This window comes from Dothidotthia symphoricarpi (genome assembly GCF_010015815.1).
Source record: "Dothidotthia symphoricarpi CBS 119687 unplaced genomic scaffold P153scaffold_4, whole genome shotgun sequence".
Taxonomy (NCBI): Eukaryota; Fungi; Ascomycota; class Dothideomycetes; order Pleosporales; family Dothidotthiaceae; genus Dothidotthia; species Dothidotthia symphoricarpi.
The window spans coordinates 308227-331077 of NW_022985011.1; the positions used below are offsets into that span (position 1 = coordinate 308227).

The 22851-nt window shown below is 54.4% G+C and overlaps 9 protein-coding genes across 9 annotated transcripts; 4 read left to right on the forward strand and 5 right to left on the reverse strand.

Annotated features, from left to right (window-relative positions):
- Positions 1-130: 130 nt before the first annotated feature.
- P153DRAFT_363874 (uncharacterized protein) lies at positions 131-3691 on the reverse strand. The gene is made up of 7 exons (XM_033667470.1): positions 3203-3691; positions 2920-3149; positions 2556-2864; positions 1266-2501; positions 1080-1190; positions 468-1025; positions 131-414 (listed from the first exon to the last, which is right to left on the reverse strand). The coding sequence occupies exons 1-7, from the start codon at positions 3411-3413 to the stop codon at positions 187-189; spliced, it is 2883 nt and encodes a 960-aa protein (XP_033526960.1). The 5' UTR covers positions 3414-3691; the 3' UTR covers positions 131-186.
- An 849-nt stretch (positions 3692-4540) lies between these two features.
- P153DRAFT_382197 (uncharacterized protein) lies at positions 4541-7373 on the reverse strand (the record flags this gene model as incomplete). Its single annotated transcript, XM_033670114.1, has 4 exons — positions 4541-5050; positions 5102-7107; positions 7258-7310; positions 7360-7373. The coding sequence occupies 4 exons, from the start codon at positions 7371-7373 to the stop codon at positions 4541-4543; spliced, it is 2583 nt and encodes an 860-aa protein (XP_033526961.1).
- Positions 7374-8227: 854 nt separating this feature from the next.
- On the forward strand, positions 8228-9012 carry P153DRAFT_420549 (TspO/MBR-related protein; the record flags this gene model as incomplete). Its single annotated transcript, XM_033672251.1, has 4 exons — positions 8228-8339; positions 8394-8566; positions 8618-8833; positions 8888-9012. The coding sequence occupies 4 exons, from the start codon at positions 8228-8230 to the stop codon at positions 8942-8944; spliced, it is 558 nt and encodes a 185-aa protein (XP_033526962.1). The 3' UTR covers positions 8945-9012.
- A 642-nt stretch (positions 9013-9654) lies between these two features.
- P153DRAFT_309000 (kinase-like protein) lies at positions 9655-12011 on the reverse strand. Its single transcript, XM_033664728.1, has 2 exons — positions 10911-12011; positions 9655-10847 (listed from the first exon to the last, which is right to left on the reverse strand). Exons 1-2 carry the CDS (start codon positions 11880-11882, stop codon positions 10032-10034), a joined length of 1788 nt encoding a protein of 595 aa, XP_033526963.1. The 5' UTR covers positions 11883-12011; the 3' UTR covers positions 9655-10031.
- Positions 12012-12230: 219 nt separating this feature from the next.
- On the reverse strand, positions 12231-14025 carry P153DRAFT_363878 (5-azacytidine resistance protein-like protein azr1). Its single transcript, XM_033667471.1, has 3 exons — positions 13931-14025; positions 13817-13859; positions 12231-13767 (listed from the first exon to the last, which is right to left on the reverse strand). Exon 3 carries the CDS (start codon positions 13729-13731, stop codon positions 12475-12477), a length of 1257 nt encoding a protein of 418 aa, XP_033526964.1. The 5' UTR covers positions 13732-13767; positions 13817-13859; positions 13931-14025; the 3' UTR covers positions 12231-12474.
- A 15-nt stretch (positions 14026-14040) lies between these two features.
- Positions 14041-15862, forward strand: P153DRAFT_167713 (U4/U6 small nuclear ribonucleoprotein-like protein Prp4). Its single transcript, XM_033662290.1, has 2 exons — positions 14041-14239; positions 14299-15862. The coding sequence occupies exon 2, from the start codon at positions 14347-14349 to the stop codon at positions 15829-15831; it is 1485 nt and encodes a 494-aa protein (XP_033526965.1). The 5' UTR covers positions 14041-14239; positions 14299-14346; the 3' UTR covers positions 15832-15862.
- Positions 15863-16688: 826 nt separating this feature from the next.
- P153DRAFT_167726 (uncharacterized protein) lies at positions 16689-17660 on the reverse strand. Its single transcript, XM_033662291.1, has one exon. It carries the CDS (start codon positions 17351-17353, stop codon positions 16802-16804), a length of 552 nt encoding a protein of 183 aa, XP_033526966.1. The 5' UTR covers positions 17354-17660; the 3' UTR covers positions 16689-16801.
- A 2139-nt stretch (positions 17661-19799) lies between these two features.
- Positions 19800-21830, forward strand: P153DRAFT_283122 (uncharacterized protein; the record flags this gene model as incomplete). Its single annotated transcript, XM_033663243.1, has 2 exons — positions 19800-20593; positions 20693-21830. 2 exons carry the CDS (start codon positions 19800-19802, stop codon positions 21828-21830), a joined length of 1932 nt encoding a protein of 643 aa, XP_033526967.1.
- An 89-nt stretch (positions 21831-21919) lies between these two features.
- On the forward strand, positions 21920-22457 carry P153DRAFT_167797 (uncharacterized protein). Its single transcript, XM_033662292.1, has one exon. The coding sequence runs from the start codon at positions 22009-22011 to the stop codon at positions 22285-22287; it is 279 nt and encodes a 92-aa protein (XP_033526968.1). The 5' UTR covers positions 21920-22008; the 3' UTR covers positions 22288-22457.
- Positions 22458-22851: the final 394 nt, after the last annotated feature.

Genomic DNA, 22851 nt, shown 5'->3' on the forward strand with positions numbered 1-22851 from the left:
AACGCCCACAGGGTCACCACATCTGCGAATCCATCTCAGGCAGTTTGATGAAGAATGCGAATTGATGAAGTGGAAATAATTATGTATTCGATATCAATAAGCCGGCTGAAGAGCCTCTATACGTCTACTTCACCCAATCCTACAACCCCAGCGTTCACACCCCCAAACTATGACCTTATTTTCATCCTACTCTGCAAGAACACTCCTCAGCATAGTCACGAACCCAGGCGCCAGTTTCTGTAACTCCACGACCGGCGGTTTGATCGGCTCGCCGGCCTTCCTTCGCAGCTTCTCTGCAGCACGGGCCCGGCTCTTGCGTTCTGCTTCGATAGGGTCAAGATCGTCGTCATCGTACTCTTCCGAGTCTGTCGAGTCAGAGCCGTCGTCATCGAGTTCAAGGTCTTGAAGATCAAGCTGACATAATATTAGCGTTTGTATGGTCGAGGATGAATGAATGATAGACATACCGCATTAAGCCCAAAGTCACTCGACTTGAATCCAGCCATCCCGTTAGGTATCGTATCAGGCTCATCCCCGGCACTCGCCATCTTCTGCCTTGTTTTGTCCTGGTGCCACCTCTTCCTCGCCGCTTGCCATCTGATTAAGCTGTTGATTTCTCTAATCGCCTTATTTCTGTCTACTATGTTCGAGTCCATACCGCCTTGGAACAGCGCGTTCATATCCAGCTTACTACCATTCCGGGGTCCATGGCGCAAGAACTCAAGGATACCCTCGAGCCAGCCCATGAGCTGGTCAAAGAGCCCATTGTCGTGGGTATGTACTTCATGAACAAATTTGTAGAGGTTGTCTTCATGGCGAGCACACAGGTCAATGAAGGCTTGCACTGTTTGGTTGGGATCTGCCGAGACCTCTTGCCGTTGGCAGGCTTCGACTACTTTGATGGTGTCATCAACGAACATGGCGAAGTCGGTGATACTGTTGTAGACACTTGCCGATTTGTAGACACGGACAAGAGGCTCGTAGAAGATGGTGAAGAGATCTCTGAAGAGCTGGAGGGTTGTAGGCTGGCATATAGTCAGTTATCGCTATCCCATAGTACAGAATAATTGTGTGCTTACCTCCTCGATGATCTGAAGCATCATCTGCTTGTCCCGTTGTCTCAGACAGAGCTTAAGGTACTGCTTCAGATGTGCGAAGAGCTCGGCACCTTGCCGTAGTTCTTTATCAATCTGAGCAAAGGCATTAGTCTGTGCATTGACGTTGCTGCGACTGCTGGAATTTCTGCTCAAGCGACTTGGTCTCACATTTTCGACAGCGTTGTTCCAGGCAACGTAAGCATTGAACACTTTCTCCACTCGTTTACTGTCGAGTTGGGGCGCGAAATACTCGGAGCGCAATATTGTGATGACCACATCCATATTTTCGTCTCTCGCTTCCCGCCGTATCAAGTTTTTTACGTTCTCATCTGCCTGGACAAAGGCCTTGATTTTGGCACAGAGAACGTCGTCCTGGATTTTCGTTGTTCCAAGCGTGTCGATGGTCTTTTGTACAGAATTGACACCGTCATTGATGGCCATGCCAAAGATCCGCTGAAGCAGCGACCGAGAACCAAAAGGCTGAGCGAGGAAAAGATCCAGTACTCCGCTCATGACAGCAGCAGGATTGGCAATCCTGATAACGTTCTTGAGCATACCATACGGCACCAGCGAATGTATACGCTTGGCTTGCGCAAAGAGTTCTGGCGAGTTGTCCTCGGCGAGGAAGAGATGGTAGATGGTAGCTGCTACTTCTATGCGTAGCCACTCGCAGAACCTCTGGTACTCGGGCTTGAGCTCTGCAATGGTTCGCTTGACCCTGATCTCCTGGAAAAGGGATGATAGGCCGTTACTTTCCACAATCTCTCTTCGGAACTTTTCCATGTGTATGTCAAGCTCTGCCGCTCGTTGCCGCGCCACTTCGTAGAATTTTCTCTGTTCTTCTATGCGCTTCGCGTCCATGTATTCTCGTCTCTCGATATCTTCCGACTCCTCTTCGTTTACATCGACATGATTCCCCGTTAGGAAAGTGGTCATTGCATTTGACCGCGCGATTCTTTCGTTATTTAAGAACGATCGAAGGAAGGCTCGCAGAGACACACGTTGCTCTTCACGGTAGAGCGTTCGTGCTGGTGGGTGATATGCATGATGCTCTCCCGACGCTCTGGGAGAGCGCGACCGTGCTAAGGAAGGTTGCGAGGCATTTCTCTTGTGGCCGCCGCCAAAGAGGTAGTTCCGTATACCTCCACCTCCGCTGGTCTCATGTGGTTCCGGCGGTGCCGCTGGCGGACCTTGTGTAGACCCCGACGAGATGGAGCTGACATCGTCATCGTCGGCTTTACTCGATGAAAGTAGCGAGTCTTTCGTGTTCTTGCGAGGAAGTGGAGGTAGCACCTTGCCCGGCAGCTCCAAACGTATTCGCTTGTGCAGCTGGACGAAGTCCGCGTACCGTCGCCCAACGTAGAAATCTCGACCACCGCTTTGCTTGACTCGGATGAGGTATTCCTACACATATACCGATTAGCATATATTGACATATCTCTCATACATTGTACTTACCGCATGTGTGTGGTAACGGAGGTGCTTCTTCACTGACGTAGTCCTGACGCCCGCAACGTTGACATCCCAGCCATTGATAAAATGCCCACTAGGCGCATTCATGGTAAGACCATCTTCGTTTGCCTTTGTGTCCACTATCTCCATTTCCGCGAAGCGTATCCTCTCCTCATAGCCCGACGCGGTAGGGATGCCTGAAACCATCATGAGCTCGACCAGCTTCTCTGCCTTTTGCGCCAGTTTCTTTCTCTTTGTTTCTTCGAGGCGATCTTCCGAGGAAGAAATATCTTTGCTCGCGAAGGATTCGAGGAACTGTGCCAGCCCGAGTCAGCCGCGGACCCCAAGCAACTTGATGTCACCAACATACCACTTGCAGCTTATCCTGCCAAAACTCCTTCTCCTTGGCCTTGTCCAGGAAGGGAAAGTTCCGAACATGGTGTACGAATATGTAGCGGAGGAGGGGGAGCTCTGAGTCCTCTGGCGCAACCTCGCCCGCATCTGAGTGGAAGGGTGCGCCGAAGCGCTTCAGAGCCGTGGGAGTCGAGAGCTCGGCGATCTCAAAGTTGGTCTGCTGGGAGATGAGTTCGCGCTTCAGATCTGTCCCGCTGGTTAGTACCGTGCTGGGCACTGGGTATTGCTGCCCCGCTCACAATGCTCTTGTTTCCCCGTCAGAATGGAACCCTCGGGCGGCATCGACATCATGGAGTATTTGGAATAAGTCGTATCTTGTCGTGCTGTGGACGGTCGCCCCGCGCTCGAGGCATATGGCTCGCCGAAGTTGACAACTGAGGGCTGGTTGTCCATGGTCGCAGGCATCCCAGAACCCTTGGGCTGGTAGGGAGGATACCGATTCGGTTGCATGATAAAATAATGTGAGGGAGGGGTAAAGCTAGAAGCCGCGATCCGGAAGACGCAGGATGTGGGTTATATCGATTAATGCTCCCACCCTTCGGACCGCAAATAGCGTTGAACGCGTATAGTATGACGGTGGGAGGACGTGCTGAGGTTCTACTGCGACCCCACACCCAAAAAAAGGATCAAGACGTTGAGGTTGAAGATGGTTGAATACAAATGGAAAAAGGCGAAGTCCCTTGTCGTCTCCTTAAACGGGATACTTGACGCCTGTCAGCCATAAAGCAGGCGCAGCGCGTGGAGCAAAGTGTGGCTTGTTGCGTCAGTTGAGTTCGGTTGCGTCACTCAATAGCGCAGTCAGCAAGCGTATCTGCGCTCCACCACAGCTCCACGAACAAGAGCAGGCAAAGAAGGAACACGCGGCAGACTCAGCCACTTGGCTGCAGATGTAGCTGGTACCATAATTTTGCTTTGTTCTCAGCCCTGTGCTGGGGTTACGGCGAAAAGAACCGCAACCGCACCCTACAGGTTGAGGCATGGCTCGTGCTCACCACTCGGAACACTCTTTGAGGATGACAAAAAAGCTGTTACGAAACGCGAACAGTCTATGTTCTGAAGTTTTGATACTTCGACTAGGCTTTACTTCTTGGCAAGCATATTGACTAATATTCACCTAGGCCTTGGCTGTTGGTCAGAATGCGTTCTGACCAACAGCCAAGGCCAACATTTAACACCAGTATTTACCTTTTTCCGGATTCCGACTCGAGTATAATTGGAATTCATGATGTGAGTTGCTCTTCAGAGAGCTTACCAATACTTGAACACAGGACAAGATAACAATTCCACAAAAGGCAAATAGTTCATTTTAATTTTGTATTCTGGGAGAGGACCTAGTTTTGAGAAAATATGCACACTACAAACACAGAAACTGATGAGCCGAAGTATGAGTAAAATTGACAAGAACGCCAACCCACTTAGCCTTGGGATCCTCCCGGACACATTGCCAAGGCAGTGAGTGACGATCCGTGATGAAGCAAATTAATAACCACCCATCCTAACGCCAGCTTCAGTACTAAATCAAATGCTACTTAACACCCCAGATATATATCTGAGCAACCAACACCCAGTAGCTGCGCTCAGTAGTTGAGCTCTCCGCTGCTGCCACCGCCCACAGCATCCAAATCCTCGTAGCTCTTGATGGAACGGCCTTGGGTAGACTGGACAGGACCTGGCCCGCCATCACCGAAGCGCTGGACGCCAGGCCGGCCACCTCGTGGCGGAGGTGTCAAGCGTCCAACACCACCGTTGGGACGACTGCGACCGTCACGAGGTGGTCTATCGTAGGGTCCAGCAGCTCTGTTGTTAAAACGGTGACCACCTCGTCGAGCTGCTCCGGATTGGTGACGGTCATCGTTGCCGAGGGTTGGGTCCCAGTTGCCTGCCATAGCAGGATTGAAGAGAGCCTGAGCATTCATACCACTCTGCATCCCATTGATGGTCATGTTCATGTTGGCCAGGTTGAAGCCTCGCGGTGTGCCAGTGGCCTGGATGTGATTGCCCATGGGGAAGTGGCCATTACTATTGGCATCACTTCGCGACGGGGCAATGTGCGCAGGATCAACAACGTAGCTGTTGACAAGTCGGAGCTACATCGGGATTAGCAAGGTACATAGTAGATTGCACATAATGATACTCACGTCTTTCTCCAACTTCTCGAGCCATTCCGGATGACGCTTCTCAATGTGCTTGCGCCAGAAATGCTGTCCCTTGAATAACTTCGTGCACTCCGGGACTTTGCAGCGCCACTTGGACTCGTCTTCTTGTTTGACGAACTTGGCAAGCTCGTCTTCCATAGCCTCTTCCAAGGGCTTACCGCCAAGCTTCCTGACGTCGACATTCTCAGGCTCGAGCAGCTGCAGTATCTTCTCTTCATAAGTCTTCACCCAGTTGTATGCTCGCTGAAGTTGCTGCTGGGTCTTGCCACTCAACCTCAGAGGCTTCTTCTCCTCTACAACGCCCTCTTCAATGTTCTCGCCATCGCCTGATGACTCCTGCTTCCTGTAGGGGAAAGGTTGGCCAGAGGCTGTAGCCCTAGCTGTCGTTTTTGCAGCGGTCGTCAAACTAGCACGAGGACGGCGAAGATGCCCGCCTGCACACTTGCGAATCAACTCGTGAACCGAGTCGCTCTCAAACACACAGAAGAAGCAGAAGTTGTAGACACGTCGCAAGTACTCAATCAGCAGATCGAGCTTCTTCTTCTTGGCCAGCAGCTCTTCGTCATCGACCTCATCATCGTATGCACCTTCATCGTCCTCCATGGTTTCGTCTTCGCCTTCCTCCAGGTCTTCAGGATCCTTCTCTTTCTTGGGGGGAGCTGGCGCGTTTGCGGGAGGTTGAAGCCAACCCTTCGAGCGAAGGTCCTCGACTCGCTGCTCAATCTTGCCAACACCATCAACCTCTGCGAAGTCGATTTCGTGACCGTCTTTCATTTCGTTGTCCATCTTCCTGACCAATCGCTCAGCCAGCTCCAAGTCACGCTCAATCCTCTCAGGAGTAGAGAAGAGATCCCACAGCGCTTTCTTCCGGGGGGCCGCGGGTGGCTCATGAACGCCAACGTGGCATGTGAAGTTGCCGCGGACCTCGTCATTGACAGTCTTGCCGTTGATAGACTCGAGAGCTTTCTGGGCGGTGCCTTGGAGGCCAATCTGGGGTTTCTCGTCGACTGCGCCATCTTCAGCATCATCATCATCATCATCACGCGCGTCACCGCGATCGTCAACGACCATGGGCTGATCATCGCTGGGGTGCAGGATGACCCAGCCGATACGATGGCACTTCTTGAGTGGATTGGGATCACTCATGCTGAGCCACTTGAATCCACCAGGTCCTTCGCCTAGGTGCTCCTGGCAGAACTCCTCAACCTTTACGCGGTTGACAGTGGGCGCAATAGTCTTGATGAGGAGCGTGGGTTGGAAAGTAGCTTCGTCACGTAGCTCGCCGCCTTTGCAGGGTAGAAGATCCCCTACACCCAAAACCTCGTTAGCAGCTGTAGTTTCACCCTCTTCCTTCTCCACAATGCCACCAGCACCGTTGGAATCATTCTTGTAGATACCTTCGAGGGTGAACTCGTCAAAGTATCCTTCATCCAACTGTCGCTCCCAGTCGGCATAGCTTCCATGACGGTATTCCCTCAGTTTGTCTTTGAAAGCCACATAGTAGTCCGGATCGTAGCGCTCCTTGAACCATTCTTCGCCCTTGTGCTTGTCAACAAAGGTCTTGGCCATTTGCACCTGAAGCTTCTCCTTGTACTCGTCGTATGCGGTTTGGATGAGCTCACGCTCCTTGCCTCGTTCCTCGCGAGCTTCGCGCTCTCCCCGGAGCACAGGCTTCCTGGCGCCGTTCTTTGCGCGCTCCTTCTCCTCCTTCATAGTCTGTTCGACGCGCCACCACTCGGCGAAGTAGTTGAAGCCGACTTGGTATTCGAGGTTCATAGGGTTGGGGACTGGGTTGGTTGTGAAAGTCGGTGTGAAGTTGTCCTGACCGGGTACGTAACGATCGATGCCACCCTGGACGGGTGGAGGAGAGGAGCGTCTCCGGTTCCCATCGCGACGCGGGTGGTCGTAATCGCGAGCTCGGTCGGGCTGGTATCTGTCGATGTTCTGGGGTGATCGCGAGCGTCGTCGAGGTCTACGGTCTCCAGAGGCTAGGAAGACACGGTCAGTTGGGTTGCGCTAGAGTAAGACGAGCGAAGGACGAGTGCGAACGCTCGAGCCAGAGACAGACGGTGCTAATATGAAGAGGCGCAACATGGTAAAGCGATCTCGAGTGATGGAGGAAAGATGATGTATCTTACCTGGCGAGCGCCGTCTGTACGAATCCGCAGGTGGCCTCGATTCCTCGCGGGCACTGCAAGCTGTCAGCATAGTCCTGTGTCGCGCAACACAGCAGAACCTACGTGTAGGAGTCCATTATCGCGAACGGAGGTGATGAACAGTCCCTTGTTTACGGTGTAGGATGGCACGGTCAGAGAGCCAAGGCCGGCGCGTTTCAACAGGGTCGGAGAGGGCGCAATGAACCGCTCATCGACGCAGGGTGGCAGCGAGGGTGCTTGCTACAAGGCGCAATCCTGTCTGGTGGACGCGACGTGTTGGAGTCGACAGGTAATCGACGCGGGTAACTGTTTGCCATGATGGCTTCGGTTAGACAGACGACAAATAAACAACAAGTAGCAAAAGCGACGAGGAGGCAGGAGGGTGCGGGTCAAGAAGAAGTAGACAAGGCGACGACAGCGCCCGATGCGATTGATCGCAGTCGAGCAGCGCCGCGAGAAGGGAAGCGTGGAGAGGTAGCTGAAGCAAGGCGCGGCGCTGGGCTGCGCGAACAAAGCTGCTGGAGCTATGAAGATAGCTGTACAAGAGGATGGGGGGCACGAACAAGGGGCTTGTAGAAGTGGAAAAAGCGGCTGCACTCACGATGTGCTGGAATGTATTCCTGGTGGCAGACACCAGCTGGTGAGAGGGAGAAGGGTGAGGCTCACGGCGGCTGGCACAAACCCCGACCTCTACCGTGCAGTGAAACGAGGTCAGTGCTTCCTAGCGCGACCTGCAACGGAGTGAACGGAGTCGCGGCAAGTGGATCGACTCGCCGAACGCGCACTCGTCGGATGCTGGGACGTGATTGGAGGGCACGCGATTACGTAGGGCAGGGCATCGTGAGATGCACAACTCCAGCACATGTCTGCTTCGTTCGATTGGCTTTGCCGTTGATTCTTCCATCTCTACGTGCTCTGACGCAGGTACCCGTTGACACCATCTGCCGCAGCCATGACGACCTACATCCCCACCCTGACCCTTCCCACCTTCATCTTTGAGAATCCCGCCGTCTCCATCCTGCTGCCTGTGGCCTGTGGTACAGCAATTGGGTTTTCCATCAGCCGTGAGCCGCATGTCCAACAAAAAACATGCAATATGTCTGCTAACACTCCATCAGCAAGCATGACGAAAAGCACATACAGCAAGTTGAAGCAACCACCTTACCACCCACCGGGCTGGGTGTTTGGACCAGCATGGACAACTCTCTACGCCACAATGGGCTACGCCGCGTACCGTGCCTGGACAATTGGCACGTCTTCTCTGAACCCTGAAACCGTTGCTCTGACAAAGGTACCAACTATTCTCAACGTATCATGTGTCACCTGATCTAACACCACCCAGCAAGGAGCAACCCTCTACACTATCCAGCTCGCTCTGAACCTCATCTGGACGCCTCTCTACTTCGGCATGGGCCGCCCCAAGGCTGCAACGGCTGACATTCTCGCTCTCGGTGGTGTCGTAAGCTATCTCGCCTACACCTGGGGACAGGTCGATCCTGCCTGTGGATGGCTGCTCGCCCCATACCTGGGATGGTTGAGCTTTGCCACTTATCTCTGTGTACGTAAATACATGGTACTTGTTCTGAGAGTTCAAGGCTAACTGTGTGGACAGGTTGGATCAGGACACCTGAACAACTGGGACTTTAGCGGCGCGTTCAAGAAGGAGTAGAGGAAGACTTTGAATCATGCGGAACGGCAAATAAGCTATAAGACGAAGCTGTACAACTAATCAGAGAGTCGATATCATTATTCCCAAAATCAACGAGAACACTCGCAGGTAATTCGTCGCATACCACAATGCTGAATAGTGCTCGAAACCACCATAAACGTCTATGAATACAATCTCCAATCTCGCCCCATCCACCATTTTACTTTCCATCCCAACTCATGCACGCTCAACATATGAATCAACAGACGCAAAACACAAAAGCAGCTGATATGGAAACCAACACATGCAATATCCCAACCCAGCCAACACCTTTCTTTCACACGCAGTACCAATCAGTACCAAAAGCCCACCTTATCCATACAACACGGCTCAACCATGCCCAACACCAGTCCATAAGATATCTCGCCCAAATAGCTCCACTCTGAAACCCCACCACGCCAGACTCTCACCCCCTTCTCTAGTACATACCCAGCACAACAGGAGGAACCACTCTCCAACCCCTTCTTCCCATAACAACCCATCTCATCCCACCGTGAACCCCCCCTCCAACACCCTCCACCCTCCATCCCAACATTGCAAAACACGCACTGATTCCTCATCATGCAAGACAAGACAAGGCATGGCAAAGTAAGGCAACGACACAACACATCAGCACACTTCTCCACACAGGTAAAAAATCACAGTGCATAGAACACTTCACTTCTCTCCACCACAAATCACCCAACATATATAACCCGATAACTCAAGCAGCAAGAGAATTTTTATTCCAGCCAGAACGGCGAATCGAATGGGATAGGAAGGGATGGATATATACCAACAACAAAAAACGCCGTCATATCCGCATAAACCGCCATCCAACGAAAAGAGAAAAGAGAAAGAAGAAGAAGCGCCATACTACAGTAACCAAGCAATCGCTGAAGCGCAAAAAGGGGGTACTCTGCAAACAATCCAAAAAAAGAAAAAGAAAACTCCGCAATTTTCCCACGAAACACCATCGCAAAAAAAAGACGCCAGTCATTACCATCGTACCCTCATCAACCCGTCAAAAAAACCCTCAACCCAAACCTTACAAAAGAAAAAACCCCATTCAATCGCTCTCCAAAAGCTGCCTAATCTTCTCATAAAAGCTCGCCGGATACTGTCTAATCTCCTCATCGGTGGGAACAGGTTTACTCCCATCGCGAAACCGATCCGCAACGCGCTGAATAATCTGACCCAACAGTTCCTGCGGTATCCTTAAATCCTCCCCGCCATCAGGATACAAAAACGCATCCCTCTCATCCAACAGCTGCGCAACCGTGGGTCTGCGCCTAGCATCGCGCTCCAAACAGTGACGGAGCGTAGTTTTCAAGCCGGGGGGTACACGCACATCGCCGACGCCGAGGTCGGGGAACGAAATAGCGTAGTCGCGATTCACAATCGCCAGTACGCGCGCCATTTGATTCGGAATATGCGCAAACGGCGGACGCCCATAAACCATCTGATACAGAATACACCCCAGACTCCAAACATCCGACGGTTTCCCCAGCGCCATGTCCTTCACCCCGTTACCATTCGACAGCAAGCCCTGCGCGCCCGCACCAGACGAATCCTCCAGAGACTCGGGGGACATGTAATTCGGGGTTCCGATGTGCGCGTCGCGGTGCACGTTCACGGTATGATCTACCTCGATAGCGTTTGCGATGCCGAAGTCGATGAGCTTGAGGCGGCCGGAGACGAGGAGGAAGTTTGCGGGTTTGAGGTCCGAGTGCACGATCTCGTGGGCGTGGACGGCGGCGACGCATTCGAGCATTTCTTTCCAGTAGTAGCGCGTGAAGGAGAGGTCGAGTTTTCCGGAGATGTCGGCTGGGTCGAGTTTCATGCGGATTATGCGCGCGAGGTCTGATTCGCCGATTTCCATGAGCTGGGGGGTTGTTAGGCTTGTGTGGGTGTGGGAGATGGGAGGGGGGAAATGATGGGGACTTACTACGCTGAGGACTTGCCGTTGCTCGTCTACTTCCCAGTCGTAGAGACGGACTACTCGGTCTACATCTTTCAGCTTCTGTAGGAGGTCGATCTCGCCCTTGTATCCTCGGACGGCGGCTTCATCTGCGTCCTCGAGCTTCACCCGCTTCAGTGCGAGTAGTTTGAAATTTTCAGCCATGACGCGGTACACGGCGGAGCTGCCTCCTCTCCCTATCCTGTCCATCTGCGAGTAGTGTTTCCCGTTCACCGCCAGAGTGCTCCTCTTCTTGCGTTCTCTTGTTTTTGTCGTGGCGGCGCCAGCAGCAGCAGTGGCAGTCTCAAGCACAGACATTTTTGGCGGCGGCGGCGGTGCTGGTCTGCGCGGTGTGTTCGCGTCCATTGCCTGCAGGGGCATTGGCCTCTCCTGGTGCTGCTGCTGCCTCTGGATAGGCGACTGGGTCTGCGGCGGGGAGCGCACATGGCGGTCCTCTGCCACTTTCATGACGGACCCCGTGACCTTCAGCGGATCCACCTTGACGACGGACGCAGGCATGTTCTCCTGGTCCTGGCTGGGCGGATGCTCCTCATCGCTCTGCGGCGTCCTGCGGAACCTGCGCATAGGGGCGCCCCTCAGCGGCACCCTCTTGATGCGCAGGCTAGGCGCAGGCGTAACCGTGTCCTGCACAGGTGTGTTTGAGCCTGAGCCACTGCGCGATATCTTGAGCTTGGGCTTGCGTTTCTCAGGCGAGTAGACGTCGTTGTCGTTCTGTGCGAGCAGGGCGGTGGTGAGGGCGCTGAGCTTCATGGGCTGGGGGATCTCATCATCAGAGCTGTCGCCGATGTTGATGTTTTGCATCATGGGCGCGTCGGCCGAGAAGCCCTGCGACTGGCCCAGCACCGACAGCGGCGAGTCGCGTCGCGGTCGGAGCATCGAGTGCGAACGCATGCGCCCGTACGAGGAGCCGCCCATGGGCGTGGGAGATGCGGTAGCCATTGCGTCGCGAGGAGTGGGCGCGTCGCTATATCGTCGGTGGGAAGGCTGGCGGGCTAGCGAATGTCGACTGTAGTGTTAGTTGCGCATACATAAGGCCCGGAGGGTGGGCGGCTGTTCGCTGTAGGGATGTTGGTCGTGGTCGAGGTTCTGGAGTCGTGCCGCCAATCCCTGGTTTCTCGCGTCCGCCGTCGCCATGGCAACGGCTGAGCATGGACAACAAAGAAATCCCCGACATCCGATCAACCTCAGGGAAGAGCGTTGTCAATTACTGGTTTAGGATATCAAATGAATACGACGTGCGAGTTTTGTCGAAGCTAACCATACATATACATACTCATCGATTGATGTGGAAATATGAATGCGTTAATTGCTGTCTGAATATTGATATCATAAATGCATAACGTATCTTCAAATTCTACCAACTAAAGCCCCAAAAATGTCCATTCATAGGGCAGTAAGATCAGGATATGCGAAAACTTCTAACCAAGCGTTCGATCACCACGTCTATGCAAGTACGCCGTCCGATCTGCAGAAATATCCCTCTCCAAACGCCCCGTCCATGCAGCCAAACAACCCGTCACGGACAGCGCCCCTAAGCTGACCCCTCAAGCACGATAGCAACCACAGCGGCAATGTCGTCTGGCTTGCCGCCATGCCAGTTCTCTCCAGGGTAGTGCTTCTGCACCTCTCTGGCAAACGGTCCATCGCGGCGAGTATTAAGCCCCGTGACCTTGGCCTGCTTTGCGATGGCAGTGGCGACCTTGGCTTGGAGAGACGAGCTGTCGGCCCTGCGACCTGAACCAGACTGTACGAGCTTTGCCAGATCCTGACCGACTTCGATCGTGCCGTCCTTCTCCACCCACGCACCAAGATCCACCATCTGTCGACTTACGATGCCGAGCGCGTCTTGTGGACTCAGATTATCCCACACGCCGTCGGTTGCAAAGACAAGGACGTCACCATGGCGCACTCGGTGGTGCGTTACACTGGACTCCTTGGGCATGTCGGAAAGGCTGGCGGAGCCTCCAAATATAGCCATCTGAACGAGCATGCGTTGGGGTGTTTTGGAGAGCTGGTAGGGCGTGTTGAAGGCGTGCGTCTGGGGCTGCGTGAAATGTCGTACGGCGTTCAAGCCCAGATGCATGAATCCCGAGTCGCCCAGATTGGCTACCTCGACGTTCCCATCGGGCTCGGCTACAGCCAAACATGCCGTGCTGCCCCCGCCTTCGATGGTCTCGTCATCGGTGACCTGGTCGTACGCTACCTGAAGCAGGTCTCTCGGGTGTAACGACGTTGCATTGGATCCGTGCGGCCACGATCGCGCAAAACAAGCCATGTACTCGCAGAGGCCGTGGGAGAAGTCGGCGGGGTCCAAGCCAGACTCGACCCACCCCCCTACGCCATCTGCGACGCCGAATGTCGTGGCCTCTGTGTTCCCGACCTGGCTGAAAAACAGGGCGTCCTGCCCGCTTCGTACTCGCTTTCGCTGGTCTATAGATTGCTTGCATGTCTTCAGATCGGTCGTCTTGCTCTTGGCGGGGTCGTACAGCGGCCGCGTGAACAGATTGGCGTCTGCGTTGAAGCGATCCTGCTTGGCGGAGTACGAGGCGGCGACATGGTACGAGAAGTGCGGCGTGGTGCTCGCACTGTGCGAGGTCGCGTGGAAGGATCGGAGGCCTAGCGGCGCCGGCGAAGTGTCTCTGTGCAGTGGACATGTTGGGGCGCGGAGCGAGTGGAAGCCGGCGGTTCGTGAAGCGTGCGCGGGGGCGACTAGAGAGGATGCAGACAGGGCAAAGAGGAAGAGCCCGGCGCGACCTGAGGTGGGTTGAAGCCGACCCAGCCCTCCCATGCTGGTGATGGCAAGTGACATGGCCGCAGCCCAGGCCTGCAGGAGGGGAGTCAGCAGGTGAAGGAGACGGGCGGCGGTGCACTACCTTTGCGACGGGAGAGAGGTGGAAAATGACTTTTGGTCGACTACTGTGGTAGGGATGAGATTCATGCATTGGCCCGCGTCACGCCGATGCGGCTAGCTCTGGCTGTGTACTTACAACTATCGCGAGCATTGCGGTGCTATACACTATCAGACGGTCGTCACGCACCTTGGAGGGGTCTCGGAGGGGATGATCTGGCCATCTCGTCTCCCTCGGCCGTCCAAGCCAGAGGCCATGCGCGAACGCGTTTCATGCATGGAAATATGACATAATCCACGCTAGCAGCCCTACGGACGCATCTTGGGAACTTCTTCTCCAGATCAACACTCCCAGAGCAATCCCTGCGCCGTCGCGGGATCAACCAACCCAGCCAACATGAGCATGCACCCGGCGCGACAGGCCTACGTCGAGGAGGAGCATGGCGCAGTAAGTCCCCGAGGCTCCTGCTGCACGTCGAGACACTGTCTAACAACGGGCCTGTGTAGCTCCCGAAGCTGCCTGCTCAAGCTGATTTGCCTGTCTAGGACGATGCCATGGACGGCATTGATTTCGCCAATGTCCCGCTCGACCGCGACCACGCCATGCCCGGCGGAGGCGACGAGAAGGCCTCGGATGTCTACGCAGAGTTTGACCGCAAACGACGCGCCGCCCAGCTGATTGTGCCCACGGCCAACCGCGACGTCAAGCTGCGACTGCGCTCGCTGAAGGAGCCCGTCACCCTCTTTGGTGAGGGGCCCGCCGAGCGACGCGACCGACTTCGAGCACTGCTCGCGAACGCTGCAGAAGCCGGCGAGGACCTGCCCGATGTCGAAATGCAGGAGGCAGGCGAGGCGCCGGGAGACGAGCAGGAGGAGTTCTATTCGCAGGGCATACACGCCTTGCTGGACGCCCGACGCGACATGGCCAAGTACTCGCTCCCGCGCGCAAAGGAGCGAGTCGCCTACCAGCGCCGCGAAGCCACAATACCGCTCAAGACACACGTCGAGTTCCGCAACAAAATAAAGGACCGTCTGAAAGGCTTCGAACTGTACGGGTCGCAAACGGCAGATCGCCCCGTGAGCGTCGTCAGGGTATCACCAAATGGACAGTACGTCGCATACGGTACATGGGGGGGGAAGGTTGCGCTGCTGGAAATCCCCACCCTCGAGCCAAAAAAGACATATCGCGGTGGTCACACAGAGCGCGCTACAGGTATAGACTGGATGCCCGGCTCCACCCTACCAGGCAGCAACGTCTCCTCCTCAAGCGTAAACTTCGCCTCAGGCGGCGCAGGAGGAAAAGTCCAACTATGGTCTCTCGACGACGACAAGCCACTACGAACCCTCGAAGGCCACACCGACCGCGTCTGCCGCCTCGCCTTCCACCCCTCAGGCCGCTACCTCGCCTCCGCCTCAGACGACACAACCTGGCGCCTCTGGGACGTCGCCACAGGCCAAGAGCTCCTCATGCAGGAGGGCCACTCCAAGGAAGTCTACACCGTAGCCTTCAACACGGACGGCTCCCTCGTCGCAAGCGCCGGCCTCGACAGCATAGGTCGCGTCTGGGACGTCCGCACAGGCCGCGTCATCTACATGCTCGAAAGCCACATCAAGCCCATCTACGGCCTGGACTGGGCCGCCGACGGCCACCGCCTGCTCTCGGGCTCCGGCGACGGCTTCATGAAGTGCTGGGACGTGCGCGCCATGCGCGAAACTAACTCCATCGCCGCAAACACCGGCGGCGTCACGGACTTGCGCTGGTTTAAAGGCACCGATGGGCCGACGAGTGGTGTTCCCCTACAGGAGACTGCGGAGGGGGACCTGATACCGAAGAAATCCTCCTCGTTTGTGGTGTCGTGTGGGTTCGATAGGAATGTTCAGATCTTCTCTGCGGATGACTGGGCGCATTGTAAGACGTTGCAGGGTCATTCTGGGCCGGTGTTTAGTACGGATGTGACGAGTGATGCGGCGTGGATTGTTAGCGGGGGGAAGGATCGTACGGTGAAGTTGTGGGCTAGGGAGGATGGTGAGGGGATATGAGGGGTGGGCGGTTCTTCGTTTTCTTCTTCTTTGGAGGAGATGGGTTGGGATGGGGTGGAATTTAGGGTGTCAAATAGGGGGGTGGACAGAGGTTGGCCTTCGCCTTCGCCGTGCAAGGGAGCGTGTATGAGTGTACATGGAAAATCCGTACTCTCCCCCCTAAACTAAACTTAACTCCCACCGCACATAACACAACACGGACGACGTACACAACGCATCCATCTGGTCCATAGATCCGCAAGAGAATACCCATTGCATAACCTTCTTGTCGTGGAGACCGGTATACTTCACCTACCTACCTTCTTTGCCTGCTTTATTCGCTCGTCTGTGTCTGTGAAGAAAAGAATCGAGTGACACCACCGTGTTTGAATTGACTTTTCCTTTACGGTCCCTCATCAATGTTCATACTTCACATGCACTTGGCCTCCAATGTATGGGGACCAGTATGCTTCGCTTACCTACCTCCTTTCCTTCCTTCTTTGTCTGCTTTGTGCGTTTGTCTGCGTCTGCGTCTGTGACTGAAAAATTCGAACGACTGCACTGAATGGACTTTTCACGGCAACGCATCACCAGCTTCGATTCTAACACTTCACATACACCTACCCGCGTTTGCATTTGCGTTTGCGTTTACCGCGCCTTCACCTCGCACTCACTCAACAATCTTCACTCATCACTCAACATGCAAGTTTCTATCCACACTACGTCCCTAACCTTCACATGCACATGCACATGTACATGCACATAGGTACCCACTCCCTTCCCTGCGCCCATCAAACTTGCCCTGCCTCGTCGCACCATACCATACCATACCATACCGCCGTGCCTCACACACACATACATACCCACCCACACGCAGCGCCGAAACACACCCCCAACGGCCTAACTTCCCCATCCATCCACCACAGCAGCAGCAGGAAGGAAGGATGGAAGGATGATCAAACACACCTCCTTCCCTTCCCTACATACAACCCTATCCCATCCCATCCCATCCCGTCTCATTCCATGCCATACGACGATCAGGGAAGAATCGAAGGAAGGAAGGATCAAGCCAACCCGCATACATGCATACACGCATACATGCATAGCTAGAGCGTTTAGGAATGCGTGTCCGGCCGTGTTTCGCCTTGTTCACCGCTTTTGGGGGATCGGGGATGGGATGGAGAGATGTGGTGACGGAATGGTATGGAATGGTATGGAATGGTATGGTATAGTATGGGATGGGATGGGATGGTAATGGGATGGGGTGGTGTTTCGAGTTACGGGAACGGGAGTGCTGATTTTGCGGTTTGGGACTCACCGCTTGTGTGGTGCGGTGTGGTGTGGTGTGGGGTCTTGGTGTTTTACCCACTTTGTGCGTGATCTTGATCTTGATCTTGGACTTGGTCTTGGTCTTGGTCTTGATTTCGATTCTGATGGGGGGGAGGGGAGGGAACGAGAGGACAGGAAAGTGGGTTGATTGATTGATTGATTGAAGAAGAAGAAGGTAAATGGAAGGCTGGTGGAATGGTAGAATGTACGTCATGTCATAGGTGGTTGAAATTCTTTCAGCCCTACCGTTTAATTTTCTACATTTTATAGTCAAGTTTTTGACTACTTGGATGTTTCTTTTTTGCTGTGGTTTCTTTTGTCGTAGTTCTTGGTTTTTTTGGTACGCAAGGCTGGATACGAAACTAGACGTTGGAATTGGATACCTAGAATCAACGAGCAAGAGTTGCCGATGTGACTCACACCCCAAGTAAAAGCCCAGTCGTCAAATCTTTTTCACAGCCGTCACGATGCGAGGCTGCGACTGGAATAGGCAAGACGTAGTGGAGACAAGGGTATAGTAGTGAGAATACTTGGGTAGGTAGACGCGGATGTCGGATAGTGGGCCACGATCATTCACCGCTACAGCCTCACGATTCTAGGGAAGGTAGTCCATCCAGCCACAGATGGCGCGTGTGTCGACTGCATCGACCGACAGCATCTAAGAGGCTGAAGAAGTTTCTGCGCCTTACAAGTTGGGCTGGAATCCTCAGCAATGCAATGCTATTGATGGGGAGATTTCCGGTCAGAAAAAAGCCCTGCGTTTCGGAGGCAGGAGCGGTTGTTGTGTTGAGTGGAATCGAGCCATTCTCAGGCTTGTTGCTATGCATCCATGGTGGTTGTTGTGATTTGCTCAACTCTTTTCTTTGGCTCGGACCATGATGGAGTTACGCGTATGTGTACGCGCCTGCCGAAGCAGAAGGAAGATCAACATGTAACGGTCGATCGAATTCGGATGCAGACTAAGCATGACTTGCGGAAAAGCAACAGTGCGCAATTTTGTGATACGCGATCTGGAGGCTTTTTCGGTCTGGGGTGCATGGTCTTAGGTCGCGGCAGTATGTGTTGCACAATCGCGGGTAGCGACCACAAACAGAGACATGATACGAGCGTGGAGCTGGCGGTTGGAGAGGTTGACGCTTTGTCACTTTGCTTTGACGGCTACGGCAGTCAAGCGAGACCTGACACAAACCTCCGATCTTGCTGCAGACGGGAGGAAAAATAAACAAGCTAAGAGTTTTGAAATATGCAAAAGACGACCAATGACGCATAGGAGAATCCCATCGTATCGGTAATGCTGTCGGATGGGCGAGCGTAGCACAAAACGGCAGCACGGTGGCTGCGGTGTTTGCCTTTGATCGCTGCAACAGGCATGCACCGGCTAGATGGAGCGACGGCGGCTTGGTACCTTACACCAGGCTCGCTCCTCACGATAACAAGAGAGCACACAGAGACACAGAAATGACTATCAAGTGTCCAAAATAGACCAGGAAGCTCGATGCGCGAGGTTGAGCGGTGAAATGACTCGTGCTCGCCTAAGAGGAGCCGGAAGTTGGACAGATGACACCATGGTGAGAACAGCAAAAAGACTCGCCTTGGGGGTGCGGAAAGTGGGAAAGTTGGATGGGAGTCGGCTGACGGGACTTGCAACGCGGCTATTGCCAGGCTATTGCCCGCAGCAGGCTGTGAATGGTGTTGTGTTGTGTTGAGGGTGAAGTGAGGTCGGAGGCAGGCGGCCCGCCGTACTCAGCAGGTGCGTTTCGTGCTCATGATTACCCAGCCTGCCCATGGAAGCAATCACGAGCCGTCGCTCATCGCGGATGACTGAATCCATGCCTCGTTACTGTTTCGAGCAGAGTTTTTCACCGCGGCCGGCCAAGCACGGGCAAAGACGAATCACGACTCCATGGCGGCAGAAGCTGGCTAGAAAGGGCCGGGCCGCGCATGGATCTAGGCCAGTCACGGAGAGCGTGTCGATAGGGCCTATGGCGGCACGGGAGCACCGGCCGGCTGTCGTACCAGAGTGCCCTCACGGCGCGTGAGTGCAGGCGAGTGCAGCGCAGGCGAGAGTGACCTGGCTGTGAAGTGCAGCGCGCGCGAGCCGTGACAAAGGCGCTGGGCCACAAACGGCAGACGGCTCGCAGGGCAAACAGTGGGTAGTGGGCAGTGGGCAGTGGATCGTGGATAGTGGGCAGTGGGAGTGGGCAGGCCAGTAGTGGCAGTGGCAGTGGGTGAAGAGTAGTGTGGAGGAGTGAATGGCGCATGGCTGGCTTGACAGTGCGCCAGGGCCTATCATTGCTGGGAAGCGTGCTGCTGTGATGCACGTCTACCCGACCTCTGGGGCGTCCAATCCCACGGTGCAGCGGCGACCCCCTCGCCATAACCTTGATTGACTCTGATTCTGGCCCCAGCCATATCTACTTGCTAGCCCTCCCCACCTCAGCACCACCACCTCCCTGCACTCCCTCTACGCCGCCGCTGCGTAGCCTCATAGCACTTTGCACCCGCTCCTCGTTGGGACGCACTTCGACTCTCTGTTGTTTTTGGCCCATTCTTAACGCTCCATCTGTGTAGCTAAGCTGTTTTCCCGCTGGGATCGGAAAGAGTAGAGATTACCGAGCCACACCGCTAGTCCCGCTCCCACACCGTCACTTCGCTACAAGATGGACTTCTCGTCCAACACAAGCCACATGGATTTCCACAGGCCCTCGTCCACACTGAGCCATCTTGACCGGAAACCCTCCATCTTCTCCTTCGACGACAACCACACCCTCGACGCCAACATCCTGGACACGCCCGTCCTGATGTCGCCCACCACCAGCACCCAGGGCATCTTCTCGCCCGACACATCCATCTGGGAGGACTTCTCCCAGGGCCAGTTCGTCGACAGGACCGCCACCAGTTCCGTCGTCAACACAAACGGCAACAACCCCTTCTTCACCGAGCAGAGCAACAACCCCTTCGCCCGTCTACCACCCAACCAGGCCGCCACATACGGCCAGCAGTCATGGCCCATGGACACATCCGGATCCAGGACGCCCACGGCCCCCAAGCCTCTGAACCCCTTTGGTCCTGGTGACTTTGGTGCAGCATCCTTTGTGCCAGAGCCCCAGCAGATGCAGTACCATGGACTCCCCATGAACACAAACGTCCGACCAAGTGCCGTCTTCACTGCCCCAGAGCAGCCCATGTCGCCACAGTCACACTCGGATTGGATGGCCTTCAACCAACAAGAGATGGACCAACGCCCTGGACCCAAGCGTATGAGGCCCAACACCCCTCCCCGCTCCTTCTCCCCTCGCCGGGACGGTGGCATCAGGAAGAAGAACGCCCGCTTCGACATCCCCGCCGAACGCAACCTGTTCAACATCGACCAGCTCATCGCCAGCTCCACCAACGACGACGAGCTGAAGGAGCTCAAGCAACAAAAACGGCTCCTCCGCAACAGACAGGCCGCGTACGTAATCCCATTTGGTTCTTGGTCTGGCGTTCATCGTTTGGTCCAATCTGCCTTTTGGTTTGTCCTTCCCGTCTTCACGTGCTAACCTCACCGCAGTCTCGATTCCCGCCAACGCAAAAAGAAACATACCGAGGAGCTTGAGGAAGAAAAGAAAATCTGGATCGAGAAGATGTGTGCCATGCAAGAGGAGTTTGGCCAGATCCGGATCGAATACGACTCCCTCGTCATCGAGAAGGAGAACTGGCACCGTGAGTCCATGGACATGCACCACATGATCAACCAGTTGCAGTTCGACAAGGAAGAGCTCGTCCGCAACCACACTCTGGAGACGGGTGACCTTCGCAAGAAGGTGTCTGTCCTCACCGAGAGGCTCGAGAACGCCACTGGCAACGGAATGGCCGTCGCCCCCAGCTCCACCTACACTGACTTCGCGTCTGAGATGGACAACCTCAACATGGGTCACAACGACTGGGACAACTACATCTTCGTCAACGACTTTGCCTCTGACGAGCAGACTCCCCAAGAACAGACCGTCGCCGTCGTTCCCCGTGCAAAGGAAGAGGACAAGCCTGTCGCTTCTGGTCTCCTGCTTATGCTGCTTCTCTGCGGTGCGTTCGTCGCAAGCAAGTCTGGCTCTGCCGCCCCACCTATTCCTCGCATGCCTGATGAGGTCCGTGCTGCATCCGCTACGGTGCTCGACAGCATCCTCAAGGATGCTGGTGTCTCGTCTGCTTTCACTGAGCAGGGTGTCATCGCCAGCCACGTAACCGGCATGGAGCCCACTCCATCTGGCATCGCTTGGCCCAAGACCACCCTCTCTGGCTCTGAACTCGCTGGCATCTCTGGATCACACTTCGACCAACTGCACTCTCAACTCACTGGACCAACAAAGGAACAGGAGCACGAGCAGTTGTTCTCCATCACACCTGCACAGTACAACAGCATGACTTCTCTTGACTTCACTCGTGGACGATACAGCATGACAAGTGATGACCTCACCGACCCACTGTCACCTGGCTCTCAACAACAACCTTCGCACCGTCGCAATCTTGCCGAGACTCTCGCTGCCATGCGTGAGCAGAACAAGGGCGACTCGGCTGCCGAGATCTACACACGAAGCCTGCTCTGGGACAAGATCGCACCTGAGGTCGTCCACGAGTTCAAGCGTATCGTCGAGGAATCTGCCGCCATGTCACGACCCACTACATCTGACGGTCTTAAGACCGAACTCTGATCTTCATCACCAAAACCAATTTCTTTTGTTAACTGCCCGTCGCTTTTAAGTTGCATCGATTGTTCTTCAGCATAGCGCTTCACTTCTACCCCACTGCCGGGGCACCTCTAGGGACAATTTGCATCATGGGTTGGAATCACGTTATTCACGCGTTTCCCTTGCACGCTCGTCACGAGCAATGCATCCATCATTGTTTTTCTTTCATCGCTCTGGCTCGAGATTTGCCATCTTCTACACTTTTCGGACGGCAACGTCGATGAGCATTATATGGCGGTTTGGATTTCGCTTTGGAAGATATTGTTTGTCCCGAGGTACACTTTATCTGCTTTCACTTGTTTCCTTTGTTTTGGAGATGTTATCCCAGCGAGCACATCAGGATGGATATCCGCTTTTGTTTCCTTCTGTATTTACAGCGAGCGAGCGTTGGATTTCTTTTGTCTTTTACACACGACGATGATGAAGGACATGTAAACCTTGCTACGACGAAACTGTAAATGACGGCAACGAGATGACGCGCAAATTTGGATCATGTTTTATCTTCTTAGGATGAGTACATTGATTTGCTCTTGGTGAGCGAGCGAGTTCTATTCAGAAAGACTTACGAGTTCTTGAGGCTTCCCCTCTTACGATCACGATTATTCACGTTTTGTTACATTCACGTTTCTCACGACTTTGCATTTAATGATTCCCCCACCGTTTTTTTGGTTACCGTCCCCGGCTTTCTTGGATAGCCGGTTTTGTATCTAAGCTTGCGTTTTCTCAGTAGTAGTAGTTTCTATCTATCTATCAAACCCATCTATCCATTTACCTGCCAGCGCTTATCCCGCTTCCCGTTGCACCTGCTATTCCAATTCCCATGATTATTCCCGCCGAAATAGTCCCTTTGTCCTACCCGCTCACGCCACCCTTCTCTGCATCTCATCTTGACCCTGCTGCAACTGCACGGCACTGCACTGCGGATCGCTCGCCCATCGCCCATCGCGTACCTCGCATACCAACCGTTTCGTTCCTTCCGACGCGA